At 49.0% G+C, this 27,075-nt stretch overlaps 1 protein-coding gene and 1 long non-coding RNA gene across 3 annotated transcripts; one reads left to right on the forward strand and one right to left on the reverse strand.

Annotated features, from left to right (window-relative positions):
* Positions 1-13,332: 13,332 nt before the first annotated feature.
* LOC123190269 (growth-regulating factor 3) lies at positions 13,333-17,129 on the forward strand. Its single transcript, XM_044602884.1, has 4 exons — positions 13,333-13,685; positions 13,802-14,034; positions 14,884-15,247; positions 16,306-17,129. Exons 1-4 carry the CDS (start codon positions 13,594-13,596, stop codon positions 16,769-16,771), a joined length of 1,155 nt encoding a protein of 384 aa, XP_044458819.1. The 5' UTR covers positions 13,333-13,593; the 3' UTR covers positions 16,772-17,129.
* Positions 17,130-20,399: 3,270 nt separating this feature from the next.
* Positions 20,400-21,932, reverse strand: LOC123185971 (uncharacterized). Of its 2 annotated transcripts, XR_006493534.1 has the most exons (4): positions 21,707-21,932; positions 21,535-21,617; positions 20,753-21,418; positions 20,400-20,558 (listed from the first exon to the last, which is right to left on the reverse strand). It is a non-coding gene; the product is annotated as an uncharacterized lncRNA (long non-coding RNA). The 2 variants fall into 2 exon arrangements; XR_006493533.1 differs by having other exon boundaries at positions 20,753-21,617.
* Positions 21,933-27,075: the final 5,143 nt, after the last annotated feature.

A 27,075-nucleotide genomic window follows, 5' to 3' on the forward strand; every position in this document is an offset into this window, starting at 1 on the left:
GGCCGCCGTGCGCGCGCTGCGGTGCCAGCGACGCAGGCAAAGGACCATTGCATGCGAGGCGGCTGCACCTGCTCGCCGATGCAAACTCTTTTGAAGCGACCGAGATTTTCTGAAGCAAGCCTGCAAACTCATAAAGAGCAGTACTAGTATGCACCTGCTCGCCAATGGCCAACCCTGAACTAACCCTAAACTAACTCTAGCCAAAGAGGTGTTTGGATGGCAGGGTTAGATGAAGCGCGGATACGGCGAGGCGCCTTCACGGGCAATGCGAGAGGGAGGGAGGAAAAGGGCGAGAAGCTTCCAGAAAGTGGAGAGGGATCTGCTACGGGAAAAGCGAGAGAAAAAATGTGTTTTTTAATGATCCCAAAAAGAACTAACCCAAATAAACACCTCTTGAATGGGTTAGATTTTTTAGATGGATTAAATGCATCTAATCCAAACTAACCCTCATGTTTGAATACTTTTGAGTTAGTTAAGTACAAACTAACTCAGACTAACTCTAATCCATGGATCCAAACAGGGTCATTACAAGGTTGCAATCCAAAGTATGTTATGTTTTCCCCTTTTGAATACGGGCTGTACGGGTTTGGAGTCCAATGACAGATTGTCGGCGCATGCGCTGCCGCGGCCGTATAGCCTGGGTGGGCACCACGACGGCTGGCCGGCCGGGGACACGCGCACCGGCCTCCACTCCCATCCCCGTACCACGTCCGATACCACCGGACGAAGTAAACCCTGCCCTACCCGGCACCAACTCCAAACACGGCCCGAGATCGGGCCAACCAACTCGACTTTTAGCGCGTCCTCACGTGGGCCGTTGGCTCGCTCTCGCTCTCGCTCTCGCAGTCGCACCCACCGGCACACCACACCTCGCGCCGCAAAAGACGTCGTCCACCGGTCCACGTATGTACCCGACCTTTGCATTATTGCCATGGGAATGGGAGATTTTCGCTTGGCCTCGCCGCCAACCACCATCCACGTACGTACCCTGGACGCGCCAGCCAGCCGCATGCACGACGCCGCTGCCGGTTGGGCGCTCTCGCGCACAGTGCCGCCGACGCCGACAGGCCAACGGGCAAGCCATGTCATCGTGCAGTGGCCTCGACGGCGGCCGCGGTCACTTCTTGCCGGGTGCTGGGGCAGAAAAGATCGATACGTGCACATAGGTAGAGCATGCATGAAGTGCTGTGACTTCTTGTGCATGGAGGGCGATCGAAAGTAACTAACCGGAGTCATGGCACTGTGATCCGGTCACCGCGACTTGACTTGTGAACATGTGATGGGGTGACGTTCTTGCTGTTCATCAAGCAACGGTTCATTCTCAAGCTCAACAAGGTCATAGCCATGGGACCCGCGGAGTAGTGCTCTCGCTATGTGAACTGTAAACGTGGGTCCTGCCTCTGGGGGAAACAGCTGGCGAGATCGATAAAAGGGTAAAATTATGTTGTTCCGTGTACCGCAACAGTGCAGGGATTTAACGGGCCAACTGCCCGTGGAAACTTGTGCCCCCCCTTCCCCCGCGACAAGTCAACAAAATGGGTTCGATGCCACAAACGATGTACTGGAGCTTTCAGAGCTCATGTAGTGAGAAAGGGAACACCCACAATGTTGTCAATGGAGGAGGAAATGGAACTGTTGTACGAGAGATGTGGATGACTGGATGTATTGATGATGTTGCTGTGTGCAACCGACGACTTGGTGTCTTGGTGACAAGACATATTCGGGAATTAGGATGGCGTCCTCGCATTGCATGTGGACATGCAAAGTACGGTCTATACAAGATCATGGTACTACGTGACCAAACCTAGCTCAAAATTTCAAATTCAGACCCCGATCAGAGTAGGAGTGAAGAACACTTTGAGCATAAAGTTGACTCATTGATTACATCACTTATCAACATGTACAGCTAAGATTGGGTGATGGAGGGGAAGCGGCATGCCTCCTGGCCGCCCATCACGTGCACCAGCTGTCCAGCAAAGCCGAACCGGAGCCAGCCGGACACCTACGCAGCGGCAGGGACAGTCGCTCATCCCATGATGCTCGCCGCGTACAGGTGCCCTCATCCGGTGTATCATCCGGCGGTGAGGTGGCCTACGGATGGCCCATCGCCACCACATTCCTGTGCTCCTTCCTATCCCAAAACCACGAGCTATCCCTCCCCGCTGTTCACTTATCCTGTTGCGGTGCAACGTAGATGCAGATATTTTGCTGATGAGCGAAAAGTTATTCGTTCCAGCAGCCCCCCGTCCCCATTCATTCATGGCTTCATGCATGCATCCATCCATGCAAGGCAGGCACGCGGTTCGTTTCTTCAGGCTTTGCCTGTGTTTGTTTGCCATGTAGTATCTCTGCCGCGCCCAAGACATCTGCGTTTCAGCTCTGCTCTGTCTAGATTGTCTCGCTCTTCGCACTGAAAAAAATCCACATCGGCATTCTGTTCTGTCGCGTATGTAGCAACAACATTGAAGAAAATGTGGAGGAAGCAGGGCAAGATGGCCAGAACGGACCCATGCGGCGTGGGCGGTAGAGGGACCCTGTTCCTACACATGTTCATTCCTGGAACGCAAAGCATGGAACCACATCAAAGCAGATGAAAAGCGGGGGAGCTTAGCTTTAACCCTTTGCATCAGCCGTAAGGCAACGGAAAGTTGCATTGTGTCAGGCAGGCGCAACCTCTCCGTGGGCTTTTTTCTTGTGTACGTACGCCTCTGCGAGCCTGCGCTGCGCGCGAGGAGATCTTGGACCTTGTGTGTGATTGTGAAAGAAGCATCCACATCCGCCTCTTTTGGGTGAAGTTGTGCTCACTCCACGCACGATGATGAGATGGCTCTGCAAGCCTGGCGGCACGTGAAGCAGCTATGTACTCAGCTTTACATGTAAATCCCGCTACGACGCTTTGTTTAGAATTGCACCAACTGACAGCTCCACCGTTTAATATAAATACGTATTCGGTCTACGATTTAGAATCGTCCGGATCAGTGTCAAAGCTTGCATCAACGTAACCTTTTACGATGAGCTCTTTGTCACCTCCATATACGACAAAACATATCCTTAGTCCTTTTCAGGTATTTCAGAATATTCTTGACCGCTGTCCAGTGATCCACTCCTGGATTACTTTGATACCTCCCTGCTAAGCTTATGGCAAGGCACACATCAGGTCTGGTACACAGCATTGCATACATGATAGAGCCTATGGCTGAAGCATAGGGAACATCTTTCATTTTCTCTCTATCTTCTGCAGTGGTCGGGCATTGAGTCTGACTCAACTTCACACCTTGTAACACAGGCAAGAACCCTTTCTTTGCTTTATGCATTTTGAACTTTTTCAAAATCTTGTCAAGGTATGTGCTTTGTGAAAGTCCAATTAAGCGTTTTGATCTATCTCTATAGATCTTTATGCCTAATATGTAAGCAGCTTCACCGAGGTCTTTCATTGAAAAACTCTTATTCAAGTATCCCTTTATGCTATCCAGAAATTCTATATCATTTCCAATCAGTAATATGTCATCCACATATAATATCATAAATGCTACAGAGCTCCCACTCACTTTGTTGTAAATACAGGCTTCTCCGAAAGTCTGTATAAAACCAAATGCTTTGATCACACTATCAAAACGTTTATTCCAACTCCGAGAGGCTTGCACCAGTCCATAAATGGATCGCTGGAGCTTGCACACTTTGTTAGCTCCCTTTGGATCGACAAAACCTTCCGGCTGCATCATATACAACTCTTCTTCCAGAAATCCATTCAGGAATGCAGTTTTGACATCCATCTGCCAAATTTCATAATCATAAAATGCGGCAATTGCTAACATGATTCGGACAGACTTAAGCATCGCTACGGGTGAGAAGGTCTCATCGTAGTCAATCCCTTGAACTTGCCGAAAACCTTTTGCGACAAGTCGAGCTTTGTAGACAGTAATATTACCGTCAGCGTCAGTCTTCTTCTTGAAGATCCATTTATTCTCAATTGCTTGCCGATCATCGGGCAAGTCAACCAAAGTCCATACTTTGTTCTCATACATGGATCCCATCTCAGATTTCATGGCTTCAAGCCATTTTGCGGAATCTGGGCTCACCATCGCTTCTTCATAGTTCGTAGGTTCATCATGATCTAGAAGCATGACTTCCAGAACAGGATTACCGTACCACTCTGGCGCGGATCTTACTCTGATTGATCTACGAGGTTCAGTAGTATCTTGATCTGAAGTTTCATGATCATCATCATTAGCTTCCTCACTAACTGGTGTAGGTGTCACTGAAACAGTTTTCTGTTATGTACTACTTTCTAATAAGGGAGCGGGTACAGTTACCTCGTCAAGTTCTACTTTCCTCCCACTCACTTCTTTCGAGAGAAACTCCTTCTCCAGAAAGTTTCCGAACTTAGCAACAAAAGTCTTGCCTTCGGATCTGTGATAGAAGGTGTATCCAATAGCTTCCTTTGGATATCCTATGAAGACACATTTCTCCGATTTGGATTCGAGCTTATCAGGTTGAAGCTTTTTCACATAAGCATCGCAGCCCCAAACTTTCAGAAACGACAACTTTGGTTTCTTGCCAAACCACAGTTCATAAGGCGTCGTCTCAACGGATTTTAATAGTGCCCTATTTAACGTGAATGCGGCCGTCTCTAGAGCGTATCCCCAAAACGATAGCGGTAAATCAGTAAGAGACATCATAGATCGCACCATGTCTAGTAAAGTACGATTATGACGTTCGGACACACCATTACGCTGTGGTGTTCCGGGTAGCGTGAGTTGCGAAACTATTCCATAATTTTTCAAATGTACACCAAACTCGTAACTCAAATATTCTCCTCCACGATGAGATCATAGAAACTTTATTTTCTTGTTACGATGATTTTCAACTTCACTTTGAAATTCTTTGAACTTTTCAAATGTTTCAGACTTATGTTTCATTAAGTAGATATACCCATATCTGCTTAAGTCATCTGTGAAGGTGAGAAAATAACGATATCCGCCACGAGCCTCAATATTCATCGGACCACATACATCTGTATGTATGATTTCCAACAAATCTGTTGCTCTCTCCATAGTACCGGAGAACGGTGTTTTAGTCATCTTGCCCATGAGGCACGGTTCGCAAGTACCAAGTGATTCATAATCAAGTGGTTCCAAAAGTCCATCAGCATGGAGTTTCTTCATGCGCTTTATACCGATATGACCTAAACGCCAGTGCCACAAATAAGTTGCACCATCATTATCAACTCTGCATCTTTTGGCTTCAACATTATGAATATGTGTGTCACTACTATCGAGATTCAATAAGAATAGACCATTCTTCAAGGGTGCATGACCATAAAAGATATTACTCATATAAATAGAACAACCATTATTCTCTGATTTAAATGAATAACCGTCTCGCATCAAACAAGATCTAGATATAATGTTCATGCTTAACGCTGGCACCAAATAACAATTATTTAGGTCTAATATTAATCCCGAAGGTAGATGTAGAGGTAGCGTGCCGACCGCGATCACATCGACTTTGGAACTGTTTCCCATGCGCATCGTCACCTCGTCCTTAGCTAATCTTCGCTTAATCCGTAGTCCCTGTTCCGAGTTGCAAATATTAGCAACAGAACCAGTATCAAATACCCAGGTGCTACTGCGAGCATTAGTAAGGTACACATCAATAACATGTATATCACATATACCTTTGTTCACCTTGCCATCCTTCTTATCCGCCAAATACTTGGGGCAATTCCGCTTCCAGTGACCAGTCTGCTTGCAGTAGAAGCACTCAGTTTCAGGCTTAGGTCCAGACTTGGGTTTCTTCTCTTGAGCAGCAACTTGCTTGCCGTTCTTCTTGAAGTTTCCCTTCTTCTTCCCTTTACCCTTTTTCTTGAAACTAGTGGTCTTGTTGACCATCAACACTTGATGCTCCTTCTTGATTTCTACCTCCGCAGCTTTCAGCATTGCGAAGAGCTCGGGAATAGTCTTATTCATCCCTTGCATATTATAGTTCATCACGAAGCTCTTGTAGCTTGGTGGCAGTGATTGGAGAATTCTGTCAATGACGCAATCGTCCGGAAGATTAACTCCCAATTGAATCAAGTGATTATTATACCCAGACATTTTGAGTATATGCTCACTGACAGAACTGTTCTCTTCCATCTTGCAGCTATAGAACTTATTGAAGACTTCATATCTCTCAATCCGGGCATTTGCTTGAAATATTAACTTCAACTCTTGGAACATCTCATATGCTCCCTGACGTTCAAAACGTCGTTGAAGTCCCGATTCTAAGCCGTAAAGCATGGCGCACTGAACTATCGAGTAGTCATCAGCTTTGCTCTGCCAGACGTTCATAACATCTGGTGTTGCTCCAGCAGCAGGCCTGGCATCCAGCGGTGCTTCCAGGACGTAATTCTTCTGTGCAGGAATGAGGATAATCCTCAAGTTACGGACCCAGTCTGTGTAATTGCTACCATCGTCTTTCAACTTTGTTTTCTCAAGGAACGCATTAAAATTCAACGGAACAACAGCACGAGCCATCTATCTACAATCAAACATAAACAAGCAAGATACTATCAGGTACTAAGTTCATGATAAATTTAAGTTCAATTAATCAAATTATTTAAGAAATCCCACTTAGATAGACATCCCTCTAATCCTCTAAGTGATCACGTGATCCAAATCAACTAAACCATGTCCGATCATCACGTGAGATGGAGTAGTTTCATTGGTGAACATCACTATGTTGATCATATCTACTATATGATTCACGCTCGACCTTTCGGTCTCCGTGTTCCGAGGCCATATCTGTATATGCTTGGCTCGTCAAGTATAACCTGAGTATTCCGCCTGTGCAACTGTTTTGCACCCGTTGTATTTGAACGTAGAGCCTATCACACCCGATCATCACGTGGTGTCTCAGCACGAAGAACTTTCGCAACGGTGCATACTCAGGGAGAACACTTCTTGATAATTAGTGAGAGATCATCTTATAATGCTACCGTCAATCAAAGCAAGATAAGATGCATAAAAGATAAACATCACATGCAATCAATATGAGTGATATGATATGGCCATCATCGTCTTCTGCCTGTGATCTCCATCTCCGAAGCACCGTCATGATCACCATCGTCACCGGCGCGACACCTTGATCTCTATCGTAGCATCGTTGTCGTCTCGCCAATCTTATGCTTCCATGACTATCGCTACCGCTTAGTGATAAAGTAAAGCATTACATCGCGATTGCATTGCATACAATAAAGCGACAACCATATGGCTCCTGCCAGTTGCCGATAACTCGGTTACAAAACATGATCATCTCATACAATAATATTTAGCATCATGTCTTGACCATATCACATCACAACATGCCCTGCAAAAACAAGTTAGACGTCCTCTACTTTGTTGTTGCAAGTTTTATGTGGCTGCTACGGGCTTAAGCAAGAACCAATCTCACCTACGCATCAAAACCACAACGATAGTTTGTCAAGTTGATGCCGTTTTAACCTTCGCAAGGACCGGGCGTAGCCACACTTGATTCAACTAAAGTTGGAGAAACAGTCACCCGCAAGCCACCTCTGTGCAAAGCAAGCCGGGAGAACCGGTCTCGCGTAAGCGTACGCGTAATGTTGGTCCGGGCCGCTTCATCCAACAATACCGCCGAACCAAAGTATGACATGCTGGTAGGCAGTATGACTTATGTCGCGCACAACTCGCTTGTGTTCTACTCGTGCAAATAACATCAAACCATAAAACCTAGGCTCGGATGCCACTATTGGGTTTCGTAGTAATTTCAATAGTTTTCCTACGCCCACGCAAGATCATGGTGATGCATAGCAACAAGAGAGGAGAGTGTTGTCTACGTACCCTCGTAGACCGCAACGAAAGTGTTGACGCAACGTAGAGGAAGTAGTCGTACGTCTTCCCGATCCGACCGATCCAAGCACCGTTACTCCGGCACCTCCGAGTTCTTAGCACACATACAGCTCGATGACGCTCCCCGGGCTCCGATCCAGCAAAGCTTCGGGGATGAGTTCTGTCAGCACAACGGCGTGGTGACGATGATGATGTTCTACCGACGCAGGGCTTCGCCTAAGCACTACAACGATATGATCGAGGTGGAATATGGTGGCAGGGGGCACCGCACACGGCTAAGGAACGATCACGTGGATCAACTTGTGTGTCTAGGGGTGCCCCCTACCCCCGTATATAAAGGATCCAAGGGGGGGTGCGGCCGGCCCTATGGAGGCGCGCAGGAGGAGTCCTACTCCCACCGGGAGTAGGACTCCCCTCCCCTTTTCCTTGTCCAACTAGGAGAGGTGGAGGGAGAATAGGAAAGGGGGGGCGCCGCCCCTCCCTCCTTGTCCAATTCGGACTAGGGGGAGAGGGGGCGCGCGGCCTGCCCTGGCAGCCCCTTCCTCTTCTCCACATTAGGCCCATGAGGCCCATTAACCCCCCGGGGGGTTCAGGTAACCCCCCGGTGCTCCGGTTTTATCCGATACTAATCCGGAACGCTTCCGGTGTCCGAATATAGTCATCCAATATATCAATCTTTATGTCTCGACCATTTCGAGACTCCTCGTCATATCCATGATCACATCCGGGACTCCGAACTAACTTCGGTACATCAAAATGCATAAACTCATAATAACTGTCATCGTAACGTTAAGCGTGCGGACCCTACGGTTCGAGAACAATGTAGACATGACTGAGACATATCTCCGGTCAATAACCAATAGCGGGACCTGGATGCCCATATTGGCTCCTACATATTCTACGAAGATCTTTATCGGTCGGACCGCATAACATCATACGTTGTTCCCTTTGTCATCGGTATGTTACTTGCCCGAGATTCGATCGTTGGTATCCAATACCTAGTTCAATCTCGTTACCGGCAAGTCTCTTTACTCGTTGTGTAATACATCATCTCGCAACTAACTCATTAGTCGCAATGCTTGCAAGGCTTATGTGATGTGCATTACCGAGAGGGCCCAGAGATACCTGTCCGACAATCGGAGTGACAAATCCTAATCTCGAAATACGCCAACCCAACATCTACCTTTGGAGACACCTGTAGAGCTCCTTTATGATTACCCATTTACGTTGTGACGTTTGGTAGCACACAAAGTGTTCCTCCGGCAAACGGGAGTTGCATAATCTCATAGTCATAGGAACATGTATAAGTCACGAAGAAAGCAATAGCAACATACTAAACGATCGGGTGCTAAGCTAATGGAATGGGTCATGTCAATCAGATCATTCACCTAATGATGTGATCCCGTTAATCAAATAACAACTCTTTGTTCATGGTTAGGAAACATAACCATCTTTGATTAACGAGCTAGTCAAGTAGAGGCATACTAGTGACACTAAGTTTGTCTATGTATTCACACATGTATTATGTTTCCGGTTAATACAATTCTAGCATGAATAATAAACATTTATCATGATATAAGGAAATAAATAATAACTTTATTATTGCCTCTAGGGCATATTTCCTTCAGAAGGCGGCGGAGGCAGCGGGCGGAGGGAGCCCGAGCGGCGCCGGGCATGGGGCGGCGACGAGCGCGGCGCAGTAGCGCGCGAGCGGACGACGGTTGCGGTGGCGTGTGTGGGGGCGGCGGTGGCAGCTACGGAAGCGGGCGAGGCGGGGAAATGCAGCGGAGCAGGCGGGGGCAGGGTAGCAGGCAGAGCGGCGCGCCGGGACCTGCCGAAGCGCGGGCGAACGGGAGGTGGCCGGGGCACGCGGGGCTAGCGCGGCCCTGCCGCAGGCGGGTAGGGGCGAGTGCGCGGGGAGGCGGCTGTAGGGGAGGCGCCGGCCGCGGCGAGCAGCAACGCGGCAGGCATCAGCGCACGGGGACAGCAGGCGCGCGAGAGAGACAAAGAGGAGGGGGCGGAGGTTGTGACCTCGCCGGGGTCGTAGGGTCTGGGGCAATGGGGCGCGAGGAGGAGATGGAGACAACGGCGACATGGTGACGAGGTGCAGGCCGGCGAGGAGGAGGAGGCAGGTCGGCGAGGTCGCGACGTCTTGGGCGTCGGGGCAGAGGAGGCGCCGGCAAGGTGGTCCTAGGCGGCGGCGGCGTGGTCCGAGCCCCCCTTTTTCCGATCCAGATCGGGATCGATGGGAGGTGGAGGAGAGACGTGGGGGAGTGGAAGGGGCGAGTGGGGCGGTGAGGGGTTAGGGTTTCCGTCGGGGTGGGATAAGGGGAGTGAGGGGTGGCCAGCTGGGCCGGCCTGGTGGACGGAGCCGACTGGGCCAAGAGGCCCAATGGGAAAAAAGCGGGGGGGGTGGCCTTTGCCTTTTTATTTGTTTTCCTTTTTATTTCTTTTCTGTTTTATTACATTCATCAATTTATTTTAGTTTTGTAAAATATATTATTAATACCTAAATTAGTTTTATTAATTACACCATGGCCACAAAAGTTTAAACCCCAAATAAATTAGTTTAAAATTTTATAAAGTATAAAAGGTATTTAACTAAATGTTTTTCATGCTGTTTTATTTATTCAAGAGCATTTAATTATTTCATAAAAATGTGGTCTCTCCACCCTAATTACCTATGCAATATTTGGTTCACTCCGAACATTTTAGTTTTAATATTTGAAAAAATTTATTGTTTGCTTGATTTTGAATTTGAATTTGAATCGGTTTCAAACTAACACGAGATTAGCAACAGTAATTGAAGTGATGTGGCATCATTAGTAGAGGGTTACTGTAGCTTAATTATTCGGGCGTCACAGCTATGCATCACCATGATCTTGCGTGTGCGTAGGAATTTTTTTTGAAATTATTACGTTCCCCAACAGCGCCGCACACGGCTAAGAGATTGGCGTGGTCTTTTGTGTGCTACCCCCTCCCACATATATATAGGTGGGAGAGAGGGGAGGCAGCCAGGAGGCGCCCCAAGGGTGGCCGAATCCCCCTTGGGCTCCTGCCCTTGGCTGCCCCCCTTTCCTTGTTTGTGCGCGGAAGGAAGGCACGGGGAAGTGGCGCCCCCTCCCCCTCCCCCTTTCCTTTCTCTCATGAGGAGGGAAAGGCGGGAGGGGCCAACCCTCCCCCTTTCCTTCCCCTAGGGCCGGAGGCTAGGGAGATGGGCGCACCAGCCCCTTGTGGGCTGGTGTGTTCCCCCCTTTGGCCCATTAAGCCCATATAGCCTCCTGGGGCTCCTGGAACCCCTTTCGGTGATCCGACGACTACTGGGTACCTCCCGAAACTCTTCCGATGTCCAAATATTATCGTCCTATATATCGATCTTTACCTCCGGATTATTCCGGAGCTCCTCGTCATGTCTGTGATCTCATCCGGGACTCCAAACAACATTCGTTCACCAAATCACATGACTCGTATAATACTATATCGTCAACGAATGTTAAGCGTGTGGATCCTACGGGTTCAAGAACTATGTAGACATGACCGAGACACCTCTCCGGTCAATAACCAGTAGCGAAACCTAGATGCCCATATTGATTCCCACATATTCTATGAAGATCTTTATCGGTCGAACCATTATGACAACATACGTGATTCCCTTTGTCTGTCGGTTTGTTACTTGCCCGAGATTCCATCGTCGGTATCTCCATACCTAGTTCAATCTCATTACTGGCAAGTCTCTTTACTCATTCCGTAATGCAACATCTCGTAACTAACTCCTTAGTCATTTTGCTTGCAAGCTCATTGTGATGTTTATTGCTGAGAGGGTCCAGAGATACCTCTCCGATACACGGAGTGACAAATCCTAATCTCGATCCATGCCAACTCAATAGACACATTCGGAGATACCTGTAGAGTATCTTTATGATCACCCAGTTACGTTGCGATGTTTGATAGCACACAAGGTATTCCTCCGGTATTTGAGAGTTGCATGATCTCATAGTCGAAGGAATATGTATTTGACATTAAGAAAGCAATAGCAATAAACTGAACGATGATATGCTAAGCTAACGGATAGGTCTTGTCCATCACATCATTCTCCTAATGATGTGATCTCGTCATCAAGTGACAACTCATGTCTATGGTTAGGAAACCTTAACCATTTTTTATCAACGAGCTAGTCTAGTAGAGGCTCACTAGGGACACGATATTTGTTTATGTATCCACATGTATTTAAGTTTCCGGTCAATACAACTCTAGCATGAATAATAAACCTTTATCATGATTAAGGAAATATAATAATAACTATTTTATTATTACCTCTAGGGCTCTAGGGCATATTTCCATCACGTAACATGGTCATCTCCGACAATGCCCGACTCAACTTAGACCGACTCGTCGAGAAGATTAAATTGAAGGCTAGACAATCGGCCTTAGCAGGCACAAGTAGGTTTATAAATTTCTTTTGGAAGCGAGCACATCCTCGATCGACGTAGGCGCTCGTGGTGCCTTAAGAGCAACTCTAGTAGATCCGCTAAAATCTCACCGCCCCTTATAATTCCGGGCGTTTTACAGGTTTTGCACATTTTCGGGCCCGAGCAGATCTGCTAAAAATGGCTTGCCCGTAAAAGAATATAGAGGGATCTCGTTAAAATCCTCCTCCACTGCTATATTTTCCGGATAGCGGTTAAAGTGCATCTGGAGTTCCCATCCTCCATATTCGGCGATGCTCTTTGGTCGCACACCAAGAGGTGTCGCGAGACGGGGGACGAGCTCCTTGCCGAGCAGCGCGTAGGGGTGGCCGGAGAAGAAGGCGTCGACGAGCGTCTCGCCGCCGCCAAGGAAGAGCATGCGTACGCCAATGCTCTCCGGAGGTCGGCGGAGGAGCTCTACCTCAGCGGCAAGCCATGAGCCGCCCACCCCTAGGTTTAGATTAGTTTGATCTATGTTTTTATGTTTAAATGTACGATGAACTCCCGTGGTGAACTTTTGTGGCACGAACATCGTTTTAAATTTACAGTGTCGTTTTTTAGCTGATCTATTCTGTCGTGTTGTGCGATCACTGCACGGGTCGAGCCACACAACACTAGTATCCATCGTTTACGGCTAGGACTACTAGGGTCTCTAATCACATTTGCTTCCCTAGTTTTCGTCTCTCTCGATGTCAGTGTCTGCCCAGTAGAGTGCTTTCGTTGTTGGTGTTCTTTCCGATCTCAAAGCATTTCACTACTCCATCGAAGATTCGCTCTGCCCCTACCGTACTTCAGCTTGGTGGTTTCCATCGCGTGTCCAGGTTTGACAGTGCAAATTCGTTTTAGAGGATCCCTCAAACGAACTTGACGGTACAGATTTTTAGCTAGAGTTGCTCTAAGCTGGAACCCTGCCGTGTCGGCCTCACCCCCACACGGCGCTGCCGGTGCTGCGCCTATCACCACTTCACCAGGGCTCCTAGTCCTATATATCCATCCCGCTGCCCCCCTTCTCGTCGTCGTCTCACTCTCACCAGGCAGCAGATCGAGCCCTGCCCTGCGCAGCGAGGGAAAGAGACACACACAGCACAGCGCCACCAGGCAAGTAGGAGTAAAAGGCAAAAGCACGGCACATTAAAAGGGGAGGCCGGACCGGACCGGACCGGAGCCAAGCAGCAGCCGCAGCCGCAGCCGCAGCAGAGGAGAGAGAGAGAGAGAGAGAGAGAGAGAGAGAGAGAGAGAGAGAGAGAGAGAGAGAGAGAGAGAGAGCGGCATATATGGCGATGCCCTTTGCCTCCCTGTCGCCGGCAGCCGACCACCACCGCTCCTCCCCCATCTTCCCCTTCTGCCGCTCCTCCCCTCTCTACTCGTAAGCCCGCCGGCCAGCTCCCTCTTTTCTTTCTTTGTATCAACTTCTATCTGTAGCTCGAGGTGTTAGCTAATGCGGTGACCGGCTCCGGCGTGTTTGTGTGTGTGTGTGTGCAGGGCAGGGGAGGAGGCGGCGCAGCAGCAGCAGCAGCAGCAGCACGCGATGAGCGGCGCGAGGTGGGCGGCGGCGAGGCCGGCGACCTTCACGGCGGCGCAGTACGAGGAGCTGGAGCAGCAGGCGCTCATCTACAAGTACCTCGTCGCCGGCGTGCCCGTCCCGCCGGATCTCCTCCTCCCCATCCGCCGGGGCTTCGACTCCCTCGCCTCGCGCTTCTACCACCACCACGCCCGTACGTGCCCCCCCATAGATTCCTCCTCCTCCTACCACCTTCTATCTACACGCTTTTGCATTCCCCCGTGCGATTTGCTCGGCTTGTTTATTGGGATCGAGAGATTTCAGGTGTACTCGACCTCCTAGCTCGTCTCTTTGTTAATTGCTCCGGTCATTTGTTAATCCTGCCCCGGATTTGGTCGCGCAAAGGTCTCATTATTCTAATCCAAGAAGCCCCGTGCCCTGTTCAAGATTTGCTCCTACCACCTACTCCTACTACCATCTAGCATCTCCTGTCTTCTTGGTGGGTCTTTTAATTTATTTGGATTCAAGAAGCCTCATCCTCATGTGGGTTTGATTTGATTAGATGGCACTAGGCTTGCTTGGCCCAGGCTAAGAACGAAGCGAAAAGTAGAGGAGGTGGGTTGGGTTAGTAGTTTATTGGTGCTTCCTTGTCATGGGGGTTATTCCTGTCTGGTTGTTGGGAGCCTTACCCACGCATTCACTCGCTCACTGCCGTGGCTGGTCCTGCCACGGGCGATTTCAGCGATCCACCCTCACATGGACTCCCGAGAAAAAAGATCAATAATCAAGCGCTGCACTGTAGATCGCGCGCACTTCCTCCTTTCCCCGGAAATAATTTCACATATACCTCGTTCCTTCCGGCGGGGTAAATGAATGATTGGTTGGATGGACAGATAGATCCAGGACGGCCGACCGCGACGGCTCTCGTGCTGCACGCCGTCTCCGTCCGGCCGGCGGCGCGATTTGATCTTGCGTCCGGATGAGCACCGACACAGACGTACGTGCAGATGTATGGAGCATCGTCACATCATTGTTGACCTGGGTTTTCTTAATTTGCTTGCAGTTGGGTACGGGTCCTACTTCGGGAAGAAGCTGGATCCGGAGCCGGGGCGGTGCCGGCGGACGGACGGCAAGAAGTGGCGGTGCTCCAAGGAGGCCGCCCAGGACTCCAAGTACTGCGAGCGCCACATGCACCGCGGCCGCAACCGTTCAAGAAAGCCTGTGGAAACGCAGCTCGTCTCCCACTCCCAGCAGCTGCAGCAGCAGGCCCCCGCCGCCGCGTTCCACGGCCACTCGCCGTACCCGGCGATCGCCACTGGCGCCGGCGCGCCCGGCTCCTTCGCCCTGGGGTCTACTGCTCAGCTGCACATGGATAATGCTGCTGCGCCTTACGCGACCGCTGGCGCCGCCGGGAACAAAGATTTCAGGTGATCTCCATTAACCTTCTCTGCATGCTCTGCCGTCGTGCTGATCACCTGCCGTTTTTATCTTCTGCATGCTCTGCTGCCGTGCCGATTAGTTTTTCTTTACCTAGTGGTTGGTGTCAGGGCCGATAACATGTGATGTTCCCATTTTTGTGCTTGATTGCATCAGTAGACAGGCAGAGCCTGTGTTGATCAGACTAGCACTAGTGCTCTTCTGACACCGTTAGTAGCATGATCTGTGCTTGCTTAGGTAATTGCTTTGCAGTATCTGGCCATGCTTTGTGGGGCAGATTTTAGCCTGAGAAGATTGCGAAACAGAGTGGTGCTCTGCTCTGATGCAAGTTCAGAGCAGAGCGTTCTTCTAAACTAGATTCACACGCATACTCTGCGTGCAACAGATGAAACTGTATCTGCGTTTTATGTTCAGACCTAGCCCCTGCTGCTTGCTGCTTATCTTTTATTCTGCTGACCCATGTTTGTTTTCCATGTTTGGGGCTGGGCTAGAAAATAATGTCAGTTCTGCTGCAGCAAAACTTACCAGTTCCTGCCTTTCCCTACACCTGAAACCATCTGAAAAGGCTAGCATGATTATGGAAGCCCATGACCTTTTGCCCATCCATCCATCCATCCTCGAGCTTTTATTTCTGGGGTTTGCTTCATCAGAACTTTGTGATGAGTTACCAGCAGTGTCCCTTTACCGAAGCCCTGTCATTGTAGTAGTAGGGTTACCTACCTGCGGGGCAGCCAACACATGCATGATGCTGCGTTGCTGCCAATCATGTTTGCTTAGATGTCTGGCTTCCTACTTTTGTTTTTCTCCTGTCAGGAGCTCCTGCTTTAAAAATGTGCAGCAACAATTGCTCGTATAGTAGCATGTCCCTTTTGTTTTGTCTAGTAGCCAAGAAATGGGTTCCACGTTTAGAGATAACGTGAAGCCTACTGTATACATATCCTAGATCATTGCTGTCCAATAAGTTTCAGCAATAGAACTTCAGTACAGTGAGGAGATGTTTGCATTTGTTATTAATCACTATGCTGCAAATCTGACTCGTGCAATTCAGGTATTCTGCCTATGGGTTTAGGACTTCGGCGATGGAGGACCACAACCAGTTCATCAGTGCGGCCATGGACACCGCCATGGACAACTACTCATGGCGCCTGCTGCCGGCCCAGAACTCGTCCTTCTCACTCTCGAGCTACCCCATGCTGAGCACCCTGAGCGACCTGGACCAGAGCGCGATCTGCTCGCTGGCCAAGACGGAGAGGGAGCCGCTGTCCTTCTTCGGCGTGGGCGGCGGCTTCGACGACGACGAGTCGGCGGTGAAGCAGGAGAACCAGACGCTGCGGCCCTTCTTCGACGAGTGGCCCAAGGACAGGGACTCGTGGCCGGAGCTGCAGGACCATGACTCCAACCACAACAATGAGGCCTTCTCGGCCACCAAGCTGTCCATCTCCATCCCGGTGACCAGCTCCGATTTCTCCACCACCGCCGGCTCCCGCTCGCCCCACGGTATATACTCCCGGTGAAGGTGAACGGCGTTGGCCGGCCTGATCTCTGCTGATTTGCCGAAGCTCTCTGGTAGTCTGGTCCACGACGGACGTCCTCAAATCATCACAGATGAGTGAACCGAACCGACGACCCGGTCGAATGTGTCTGTGAGCTGACCGCCGCTTTGTTTGCTTGCTTGCTCATTTTGTATGGATGCTGCCTTAACTATCATCGTCGTGCAGCACGAACAAAACACTACTTCGTTAATTTTCTTTCTTCAATTTCACAACGTTTTGCTTGATATCCTGGGTTTTGATTTGCCATGTGTCGGCCGGAACTGTACGAAGTTATCTATAGCCTCGATGGTCGTGCACGACATCGTTGACTTTTCCCTCACACATGTTTTTGAAATAATCTTCAGTTTTGCTATATCTCAGGTGCGTGGAAATTTTATTCGCAAAGTCACATATTCTAGTCCATCCCGATCTCGCAGGAGAAGATGGACCTCGCCGGAGAAAACCATGGCCCCACCATCTATCTTAGTGGGAAGCCAGGGTCTCACTAGGGCGGATTCACTACCCCGTTATCTATCTTAGGGGTGGGGGTGCAGGGGATCTATCGAAGATTTTCTCCGGTGGTGCAGGGCTTAGAGGGGTGGCCGGGGCGGCGAGGGAAGGTTGAGGGGAGTGGGGGGCGGGGGGGGGGGGGGGGGGGGGGAGGAGGAACTGCCATCGGGAGAAAGAAGATGGGGACGGAGAAGATGGACAGTCTGCGGCATGATGGAGGCCAAAGTCAGGAAATAAAATGACTGATGAAAACGTTATTTCGGGCACCTGATAAATAGACGGTCCAGTAATCTTCCCTTTTTGGCTCCCAATGTAGTGTCAATTCTTTGCGTAAATCTGCGAACTAATTATAGATGCGCTGCTCTTCTTTTACTTGATGTGTTAATACTTGTTCCTTGGGTCACATGGCTGGGTAGAGCTCAGAGGTGTTTTTGCTTTGAGGTGGGGCGGCGGCAAGCCCTGATCCGGGCATAGCTTCCGGCGCAATCCTCCGACGAGCATCCTCCTCCTTTTGATGATGGGCAAGTTACGGGAGCATTCGAGGCATAGATGGCCATTCCTCTTTCCCCTTTTCGACTTGCTTTGGCGTGTTGAGATGAGACGCAAGGGGGCACGGTTCGCCTCCCCTGGTCAAGAATCAAGATGCATGGGCACCGATGATTTGCTTGAGGAGGAGGAGAAAGTGCGATGACGCGAGATGCTGGATCTGCCCGCGCAAAGGCCAAGCTTCCGGAGTTGGTGGAGGAACAGGCTGTAAACCCTTGAGCGTGGGGCCGTGGCTGCACTTCCGTCCGTGTTGCCGCTCTGGGAAGCAGGCGGCTCGGCGGTACCGTTTTTAGTCCGTCCTGGTGCAGGGTACCTGAAGAGGTGCCTACTATACGTCAGTGGTGTGCCGGCAATTCTCTCGTGTGGTTTGGCACGCAGATGGATCGGGTTTCAGGGTGGGTGTGCTCTCTTTTCTTTGCTTCTGGTGTAGGACGAGTGGACGGGACGACGGGACGAGGGTGCATCATGCGACGGAAAGCGAAGGCTTATCCGTCCATGGGCAGTGGACGGATCATGGACGGGGACGGGGGACGTGCGCGCGTGTCTAGACCGGTCGGTGGGCATGGCCGTGCGTCGTACGTGCGTGGTGCAACCGGTTTCGCAACACCCGGCAGGGCCGACGACGGGCATGTGCGCCCAGGCGAGTGCGCGCCGCGATCACGCAAACTCCTTCTCTTCCTGCGATCGAGTTAGGTCGTAGTAGGAGCAGGACGGACGTGGTAATCGTTGCGAGTTGCGTTGGTCCCCTGGCCCCGATGGATCGGAGTTCGGACGGGGCGCGCTGTGCTATCCATCCATGTGTCCACGTACTAGTATCTAGCTAGTGCCCCGTGCTATTGTGCTAGCAACCTGAATTGATTGATCTTGATTCATAAAGGCATCACATCTTTTTGTTGCTACATTATGAAAGCTATTGACACTACTTTTACTCAGACGAGTATCTAGTCTGCTTTTCTTGTTCCAGCAGTTGTCATTAATTGCAAATGCATCACTTCTTGATTGCCCCTCATTGTAATCTCTGAAAAGGTAGGAGCACAAACAAAAGGCCTTATGCTCCCTGTCACTATACTCAAGCAAATGACCATATTCATCAAACCAAATCTAGTTTAAATCTCTGTTGAGTATCTCCAATCTCCCTCTACGGGTACTAAAAATTAAGTGGTGGCATGTAACGTCCCCTCGTTAAATATTGGAGCCTAATCTCATCTTGCTTCTTTAGATTGCTTGTGTACTCTGAAATCCTTTTTCGATCAGCCTGATCAGAAGGCAACTCATCTAAGTTAAGTTCTGTGTGAATAGTAGGTTTCGGGAGACTAGCTGCACTCACATGTGATGCACTTTATTTGCTTACTCTAATGGGTGACCTTATATGTGCGTGTATCTTTAACCGGATCTGGTGACTGAGTTTTCTTCGAATAATATCGCTCCATAGCCTAGATCAATCAAAGTCCACAGAAAAAAAATAGGGCAACAAATCACTATTGTACATTCGTACTAATAGGCTATTAGCTAGATAGAACATAGTATATGAAAGTAGATGACGAGATGTGATAACATAATCCAGTTACCTCAAATTTTGGGCTACAAGTGTTGCAGCTGGCAGCCTGCTTGTCGCCGGCGTGCGGCGGCCGAGGCGCCGAACAACACGAGCAGACAGAGGAGACATGCGACTTGGAAAACGAGCGGACGACGAGGCTTGCGTGTGGCTTCGTGCTTACATGACTAATCACAAGGGGCCTGCTAATCACGATTTAGGCCATGGACTCCTTGTGGGCTTTTGGCCCTTTGCGTAGCTTTTTTTTAGGGGTGGCCCTTGCATAGCTGTTCACATGGCCCTCGCGTTATTTGATGGGGTCAGGCAGGATTTTTTACTGGGTTCAGATCAGGCAACCCACGTACATACATACACGTACGAGGCAAAAGTTGTTGGGTTCACTTGAACCCAACGCTTCTATGTTGGCTCCGCCCCTGCTGTGGGCAGTAGTGTGTGCCTGATGCAAGTTGATCGATCTGCTTTCAATTGGAGGCTGGTTTCATGCGTGTTCGTGTTTTCTTGGGTAATACATAAAAAAAATTGTTGAAATTTCTTCGAGTCGTAGCAGCCGTTATTGGCTTACCCAAAGGGAAATAAAATAAGAGCTTCAATGAATGCAAAAGAAAAACTATATTTAGGTTAAGTCTGAATATAACATGCCTTCAAAAATCAATCCTCACATACTGAAAGTGGATAGAAAATGTGTGATTAATTTCTTTGATTGACCTTTAGCACAAAATACTGGTAGAAATTAACAAAATAACATTTAGTGGAATGAGAGCCCCTGCCTAGAGCTTAGTAAGTCCACTAATGTACTTCACATAGAAATTTACAGTTCTGAACTCAGTTTTAAATATTTATAGACCCTTCTAATTTGAATGAACTGCAATTAATATGAGGTATTTAAAAAAACTATGTATATAAAAGATTAACATGAACAATATAAAGAATTGCTTTGGATCCTAACTAATGACAAACGTGATCATCTCAGACTTGGGGTTCAAATGTGGATATTACTGCATCAGAACGATGAGCTGCCTGAAATAGAAGATTGGGCAGTGTACTCTTGTAGGGATCCTCCTCTCTCCTCTTCAGATACTTGATGCAGCTCTCCACTTCAGAATTGACATGCAAATAGAGGTGCTGGGCCTTCTCTTTCTCTTAACTCCTTCTCCCTCCCTATGCAAACAAGTAAACCAATCGAAAACACAAGAAGCAAACCTAATCCGACATGGGCTCTCTGAAATACGTCTGCATGCATTCCGACTCATTTTTCGATTATCTAAAAAGGATAACAGTGCAGCGTATGTTGACTTGCCACGAGAACATGTAGATAACTTTTCAGATTACTATTTGCTAGCGCAGCTGGCTACCTTTTGTTTCAATAGGCTCCCCAAAAGATGAAGCAAAATCTTCCTGAAATTTTTGGCGTAAGCACTACAGGATGCATATCTTTACTCTTTATCTCTCCCATAAAATCAGTCCCGAGGAACAATAAGATAAATAAAGATCATTGATTATCATGGACAAACTATTATTATTTTGCTTCTAAAATGAAATCAAAACATAATTTAGCTTTAGGCCCTCTTTATTTAGCTTGTTGTCATGGATATCATAAAATGGGTGCTCCAGAAGATCATTGTAGTCTAACAACATTTGAGGTGAAAAATATTGTTTCTAGACATTAGATAATCAAGGGGATAACATAGTAAGATAACATATTTTTTGAGGTTGCACTTACACCACATATATCGTCTTCTCCAACCAATCCAAATGCTATTATTATTGCTCCAAACCTTGATGCCAGCTGCAGAAATTCAGACTACTCAGGCCAAAATAGCTAGTATTCCTCTCCCCGTAAACAACTATGTCACCTTCCAGAACAATTGATCTTTTTACTGTCTAGAAAGATATATTATGCTCTCTATACCAAATTCTTGCTACGAACGATACAAAACATCCGCATCAGATGCAACTCTTAGCAGCAACAAGACAAGGATCAATTAATCCGCATAGTGTTGGCCGAACATTCCTTCCAACTGCATGGGTCAATAGATCATCTAAAAAGTGCTAAATATGAAACCAAAAGAGAGTGAAAAAGAAACCAAACAAACAATAATATTTTGTAAAAAAATCAAGCAAGCTAAACACTCACCAGACGATGAATCTACTGGATGTTTCCCATGACGAATTTCTTGGTGTTCCTGCCACCGCCGACCTGCCTCACCTGCCCTGGATCTAAAAATGCACAAATCATGAATACAACAAAAAGATCACCAAAATCATCCCTTGCTCATAAAAGTCTAGAAAGAGCAGTACGTACTCACCAAGCACAGAACCCAAACGACTTGAACCTCTCCCAGCCTCCCAAGTCCACAAATTCAGATTCTCAAAGCCAGCTTCCAACTCACCTGGCGATTTGATAAGCGTTTGGCACGTTCTGGCTTTTCCCAGCGAGGCAGCCCTGCTAGGGAGGCTCCTGGACTGATGGGCGCATGTGTAGACCGGTTGGCAATACCGCCAGCCCCGACGAGTACTTATAGGCAGCCAACAGGAAAGAGAAAACAAAAACGAAGCCCACCAGAAAAGTTCAGAAGGCAACGTGTCCAACTGCATGTGAGACAAACGTGGCAACATGCATGGCCATGCAGCCAACACAGCAAATCTGAAAGGGTCATGTGAACTGGGCCAGCGACATGCATGCCCATGCAGGGACGCGTGGAACGAAGCAAACCTAGAAAATCTAAAACGGGCACGTCAATTTGACCGTGCAAACCGGCCAGTCAAACAAATATTAAAAAAATAAAGGAACTCTCCCGTATGACGTGTTGCACACGTAGAGATAAACAAGGGCTGCACACGCGTCGCTCAATGAAGCATGGTAAAAAAAATCCAAAAAAACCAGAAAAAAGGAACCCTTACGGGCCTAGTATTCTTAGTATTAGAGGGAGCCCTGGCGCGGAGGCATGCAACTCACCACAAACGAGCCGTGCACGTGAAGCTCCTCCATGGGCTCGGGGCTGGCTTTACGACGGGTCGACGCACCACGCGAAAGCCTATCATGTTGGAGAGAGAGCATAGGGCGCGTCTGCGTCGGCCTTGGCCCTTTTTTCTCCTTTGATTCTCTTTGGTTTTCACTAGTTTTCCTTGTTTTCTCAGTTTCTTTTCCCTTTTTGTAAATACACTCCTTATTTTTCATACACATTGTACTTTTTTGTGTACATCCGAATTTTCATTTTTTTTCTATTTATTAAATTTCTAAAAATGCATGATTATAATTTCTCAAATATATGTTTTAATTTTTTGTACAAATTTTACATTTTTTGTATACACCTAAACTATTTTTATATGTGTTTATTATTTTTAAATAGATGATTAGCGTGTTTGGAAATACTTGTTTTTTGAAAAAAAAATCAAGTATGTGTTAACCATTTTCAAATACATGCTGAAACTATTTTTTACTATGAAAACATTTTTATGCATTGGATAATTAGTCTACCAAAGGTGTTAAAAACTTCTGTTGAAATGAGTGAACTTTTATCAAAATGTAACGTACACTTTGAATTTTACGAAACATTTAGTTGGGTTACACAAACATTTTTCTACATTGTATAACATTTCGAAAAAATGTCAGGAATATTTTTTTCTATTTATAAAATTGTAAAAACGCTTTGATATTATGATCTGCCCGCGCAAAGGCAAAGCTTCCGGAGTTGATGGAGGCAAAGCTTCCTTCCTTCCTCGCGCGTGGGTCCATGGCTGCACTTGCGTCTTGCTGCGTGCTGGCCTCGGAAGCACGCTATGCGGCCGGCGCTACCCGGTGCGGTGCTCCCCTACAGTTCCAAGTCCGTCATGTCCTGGCACAGTGCAGGGTAGCAGCTACGTCAGTAATGTACTCCCTCCGTTCCAAATTACTCGTTATGGTTTTAGTTCAAATTTAAACTAAAATCACGACGAGTAATTTGAAACGGGGGAGTAGTACTAGCAGTATCTCGTGTTTGGTTGTTTGGCACGAAAATGGCAGGCAAAGGCACGGATGGATGAGGATTCAGGCGGGGGTCATTCTTTGTTTCTGGTCCAGGGACAAGGGGACGGGGCTAGGGTAGGGTGCATCTGCATCCTGCGACGGAAAACCAAGGCTTGCATGGTGCTACGGCTCGTCAGCTCGCATCGCATCCGATAGCTTGGGGTTGGGCTTGCTTATCCATCCATGGGTACGTAGTAGAGATGGAACCGGGTGGATGGATCATGGACGGGGACGGGGCACGTGCGCGGTACCAACCGGCGGGCGGCGCCATGTGTCCGGACTTCAGACCGGTTGGTGGGCGCGGCCGTACGTGTGTGGTGCAGCGGTTTCGCAACTCCCGGCAGGGACCGACGACGGGCATGTGCGCCCACCCGAGTGCGCGCCGCGATCATGCAAACTCTAAGGTGTGTTTGGTTGCAGTTTGGAATCAGGGACGAAGCTAGAAAAAATGTTTGATAGAATTGTGTCTATGACAATGGGGTCATCTTCTGCAAATAGATAGTGATTGGTACTAAGTCAGTGAAGAATTTCTTAATTTATTGGGGTTAATTGACCCCAATGCTTACAAGGGAGCTACGTCCCTGTTTGAAACAGTACCTGCATTATATGTCCATCTTAACCCAGCCTGATTGCTGAAATACAGCCTCAAATGCAGCAGATGCAACTTGTTTGGTTGCCTGCATCGCATCGAGAGGCGCCTACCCTCTGTTGTTTGGTTGTTTACATTTGTGCTTAGGATGTGAGCAGATACAAACTTCAGCTCTTTGGTTGCAAACAGCGTTTGTGTTCTGCTCACCCCATTCAAATGTGGTGGCCTTACCACCACACATGATCAGCACAAACAGCAACATCACAACAGCAAGATCAAATAAAGCAAGCAATGTAATGACAGCAAACTTAACACAACAAACTACTTAACTAGATAGCATAGTCTAGATTAAGAGCAGGGGCATCCTCCTTCCCTGCTGTGCCAGGGTGCTGCACCTGGCCAAAATATGAACATGTTCACAACACAAGTCTCACCACACACCCTAAAATTTCTTCACTAACACCTGACTTCACTTAATTACATAGCCTGCTCGATGCCACCAAGGCAGTTGTGTCTGCTGCAACGGTACTTGCACATCACCGACGAGTCGTGGTTGTAGATCTGAACCTTCAGTCCGAGTCCGGAGATGCGCACAACGACGAGGTCGTCGGGGACGATCTTGTGGCAGCGGCAGAAGTAGTTCCACCCCGACCAAGCACCATCTGGCCCTCGAAGTTCTGGACCTGCACCCAGAACACGCACCTCTTGTTGGCTGAGAGTCTGACCACGCGCGGGAGTCGCTTGATGACTAGCCAGGTGTTCATCACCTCCACGAACTTGGGAGGGACGACGAGCATGGCGAGGTCCTCGTTGTCCTTGATCTGTGCGTAGAATCTCATCGGCTCCCTGGACCCTCCTCGTGGCCCTGCCTCAGAGATCGTCCCCTCAAACGAGGCACACTCATGAAGGCGATCCTGCCAGGAAGGTCCGCTGTCCTAAGCCACCTGTTCGTGGGGATGAGATCCTCGGCGCTCTCAGCTCCGGCCACGACCTGAACTCCTCCACTCGCCACATCCCAGTCAGTCTTCAGTATCTTGTCAGGCAACATGACAAGTATTAGTATCAAACAAAGCAAGCAAGCAAGCAAGCAAATGCCACTGATCAGTGGACTTGCCCAACAACAAGTGCCACTGATTAGTGGACTTGCCCAACAGTAAGTGCCACTGATAAGTGGCACTGATCAGTGGACTTGCCCAATAGCAAGTGCCACTGATCAGTGGACTTGCCCAACAGCAAGTGCCACTGATCAGTGGACTTGCCCAACAGCAAGTGCCACTGTTCAGTGGCATGTGCTCATGGCCAAATGGCAATGATCAGTGGCACTTGGTATTGGGCAAGAGCACTAATCTACTTGTTGTAGTGCAAATGGCACTGATCAATGACACTGATCAGTGACTTGCCCAATAGCAAGTGCCATTGATAAGTGCCATTTTGCCCAACAGCAAGTGACATTGATAAGTGGCATTTGCCTAGGACCCTTGTTGTTGGGCAAGTCACTGATCAGTGGCGTCTTCTTTGCTGCAACTGGCACTGATCACTGCACTATCCTAAACAAGGAAATATCTAAAAATAGCAACAACAAGTGCCAATAGCACCCATGTGCAGCCATGCAGATTTGGGACCATTGTACTACATGCACGTATAACATCCACTCATGGCACAAACCCTAGCTTCAACATGCAACATGAAAGAAGGACATGATCCTAACATGAGCATGCCATCAGTCAACATGATTCTATCATTCATCACTCAACATGAACATGACTCTAGCATGAACACATCTACTAGCATGTAGCACAAATCTAGCATGTAGTAGCACTCGCACTAGCATGAACATGATAGCATTAACATGAATCTAGCATGTAACACAGCTACTAGCATTCTAGCATGAACACAAGCAGTAGCACACGCACTGTACAAAACAAGAACAGATCAGTCCGATTGGATTCGATTGGGATCGCATCCAATCGGATCTGCTAGAATTCTATCAATCCTAGCACATGCCTAAAAAATTAGCCGCTAATCTACATCTAGGAGCAAGATTGTTGGGGATTTGACTCACTGGAGCACGCGTAGCCGCGGCGAACCGAGGCCGGGGTGAAAATCCCGGCGGAAACGATAGAGGTGGCGGAGCAGAGGACGAGCCTACCCCGGCGACGGCCTGCGGCATCGGCCCCGTGCTGAACGCCACGCCGGAGGTCGAGAAGGACGGCGCCCCGCCGACCGGAGAAAACCCTCGGACAAGGGTCAAGAAAACCCCCGAGGCCAATGGTGTCCCAACAAGGGGTGGCTCCGTCGACGGTGCCGGCGCCGAGCCCAGGACCCCCAGGTCCAGAATCGGCGGCGGAGCAGGAGCGGTCGGCACCACATTGGCCGGCACCGGCGCTCGTGGAGGCCGGCAGTAGATGGGGGACTGCGCCCGCAGCGCCGAGGCCAGGTCACGGCCCGAGTTCTGCAGCCCGGCCAGCCAGCGCTCCTAGATGCTGGAGACGCGCTGGTCGACGGGATCAGAGGGCGGCGCGGTGGTGGGCGTGGCGGAGCCATCAGAGCAGAGGAGAGGAGAGGGAGGGGCCGTGAGGAAGAGAGGGAGCGGTGGGAACAGTGCGCCTGGGCGGTGACAGGAGAGTGGGGGACGAGTAATGAGACGTCGCCTCTGTCTCCCGCGCTGCCCGAGGCATGCAACTGCCCCACAAGCGCGGCCGCACCTGGCCAGGCTCGCGAGAAACTGCCGATTCGGCAGTTCTCGCCGGGCCAGGCTGCGGGCTGCTTTGAGGTTCGTGCGGGCCTCAAACCGCATGCAGCCCAGCCAACCAAACAGGCCACACACATCCCGCGCGGGCCTGGTTGGGCTGCATGCGGGCAACCAAAGACGCCCTTGTACTCTCTCGCGGTTGAGTCAGGACGCCGTAGTAATCCTTGCTCCGGTCCCCAGATGGGTCGGACGGAGCGTGCTATCCAACCATGTGTCAATGTTCCTTCTATAGATCACTGCAAGCTCTACACAACGCTGAATGCTACTATTCTAGTGAATGGGGCGCGCCCAGGGCGCGCCGCCTAAAGGGTGACTAGACGGTGCCAGG

This window comes from Triticum aestivum, chromosome 2A (assembly GCF_018294505.1).
Source record: "Triticum aestivum cultivar Chinese Spring chromosome 2A, IWGSC CS RefSeq v2.1, whole genome shotgun sequence".
NCBI classification, from domain to species: domain Eukaryota; kingdom Viridiplantae; phylum Streptophyta; class Magnoliopsida; order Poales; family Poaceae; genus Triticum; species Triticum aestivum.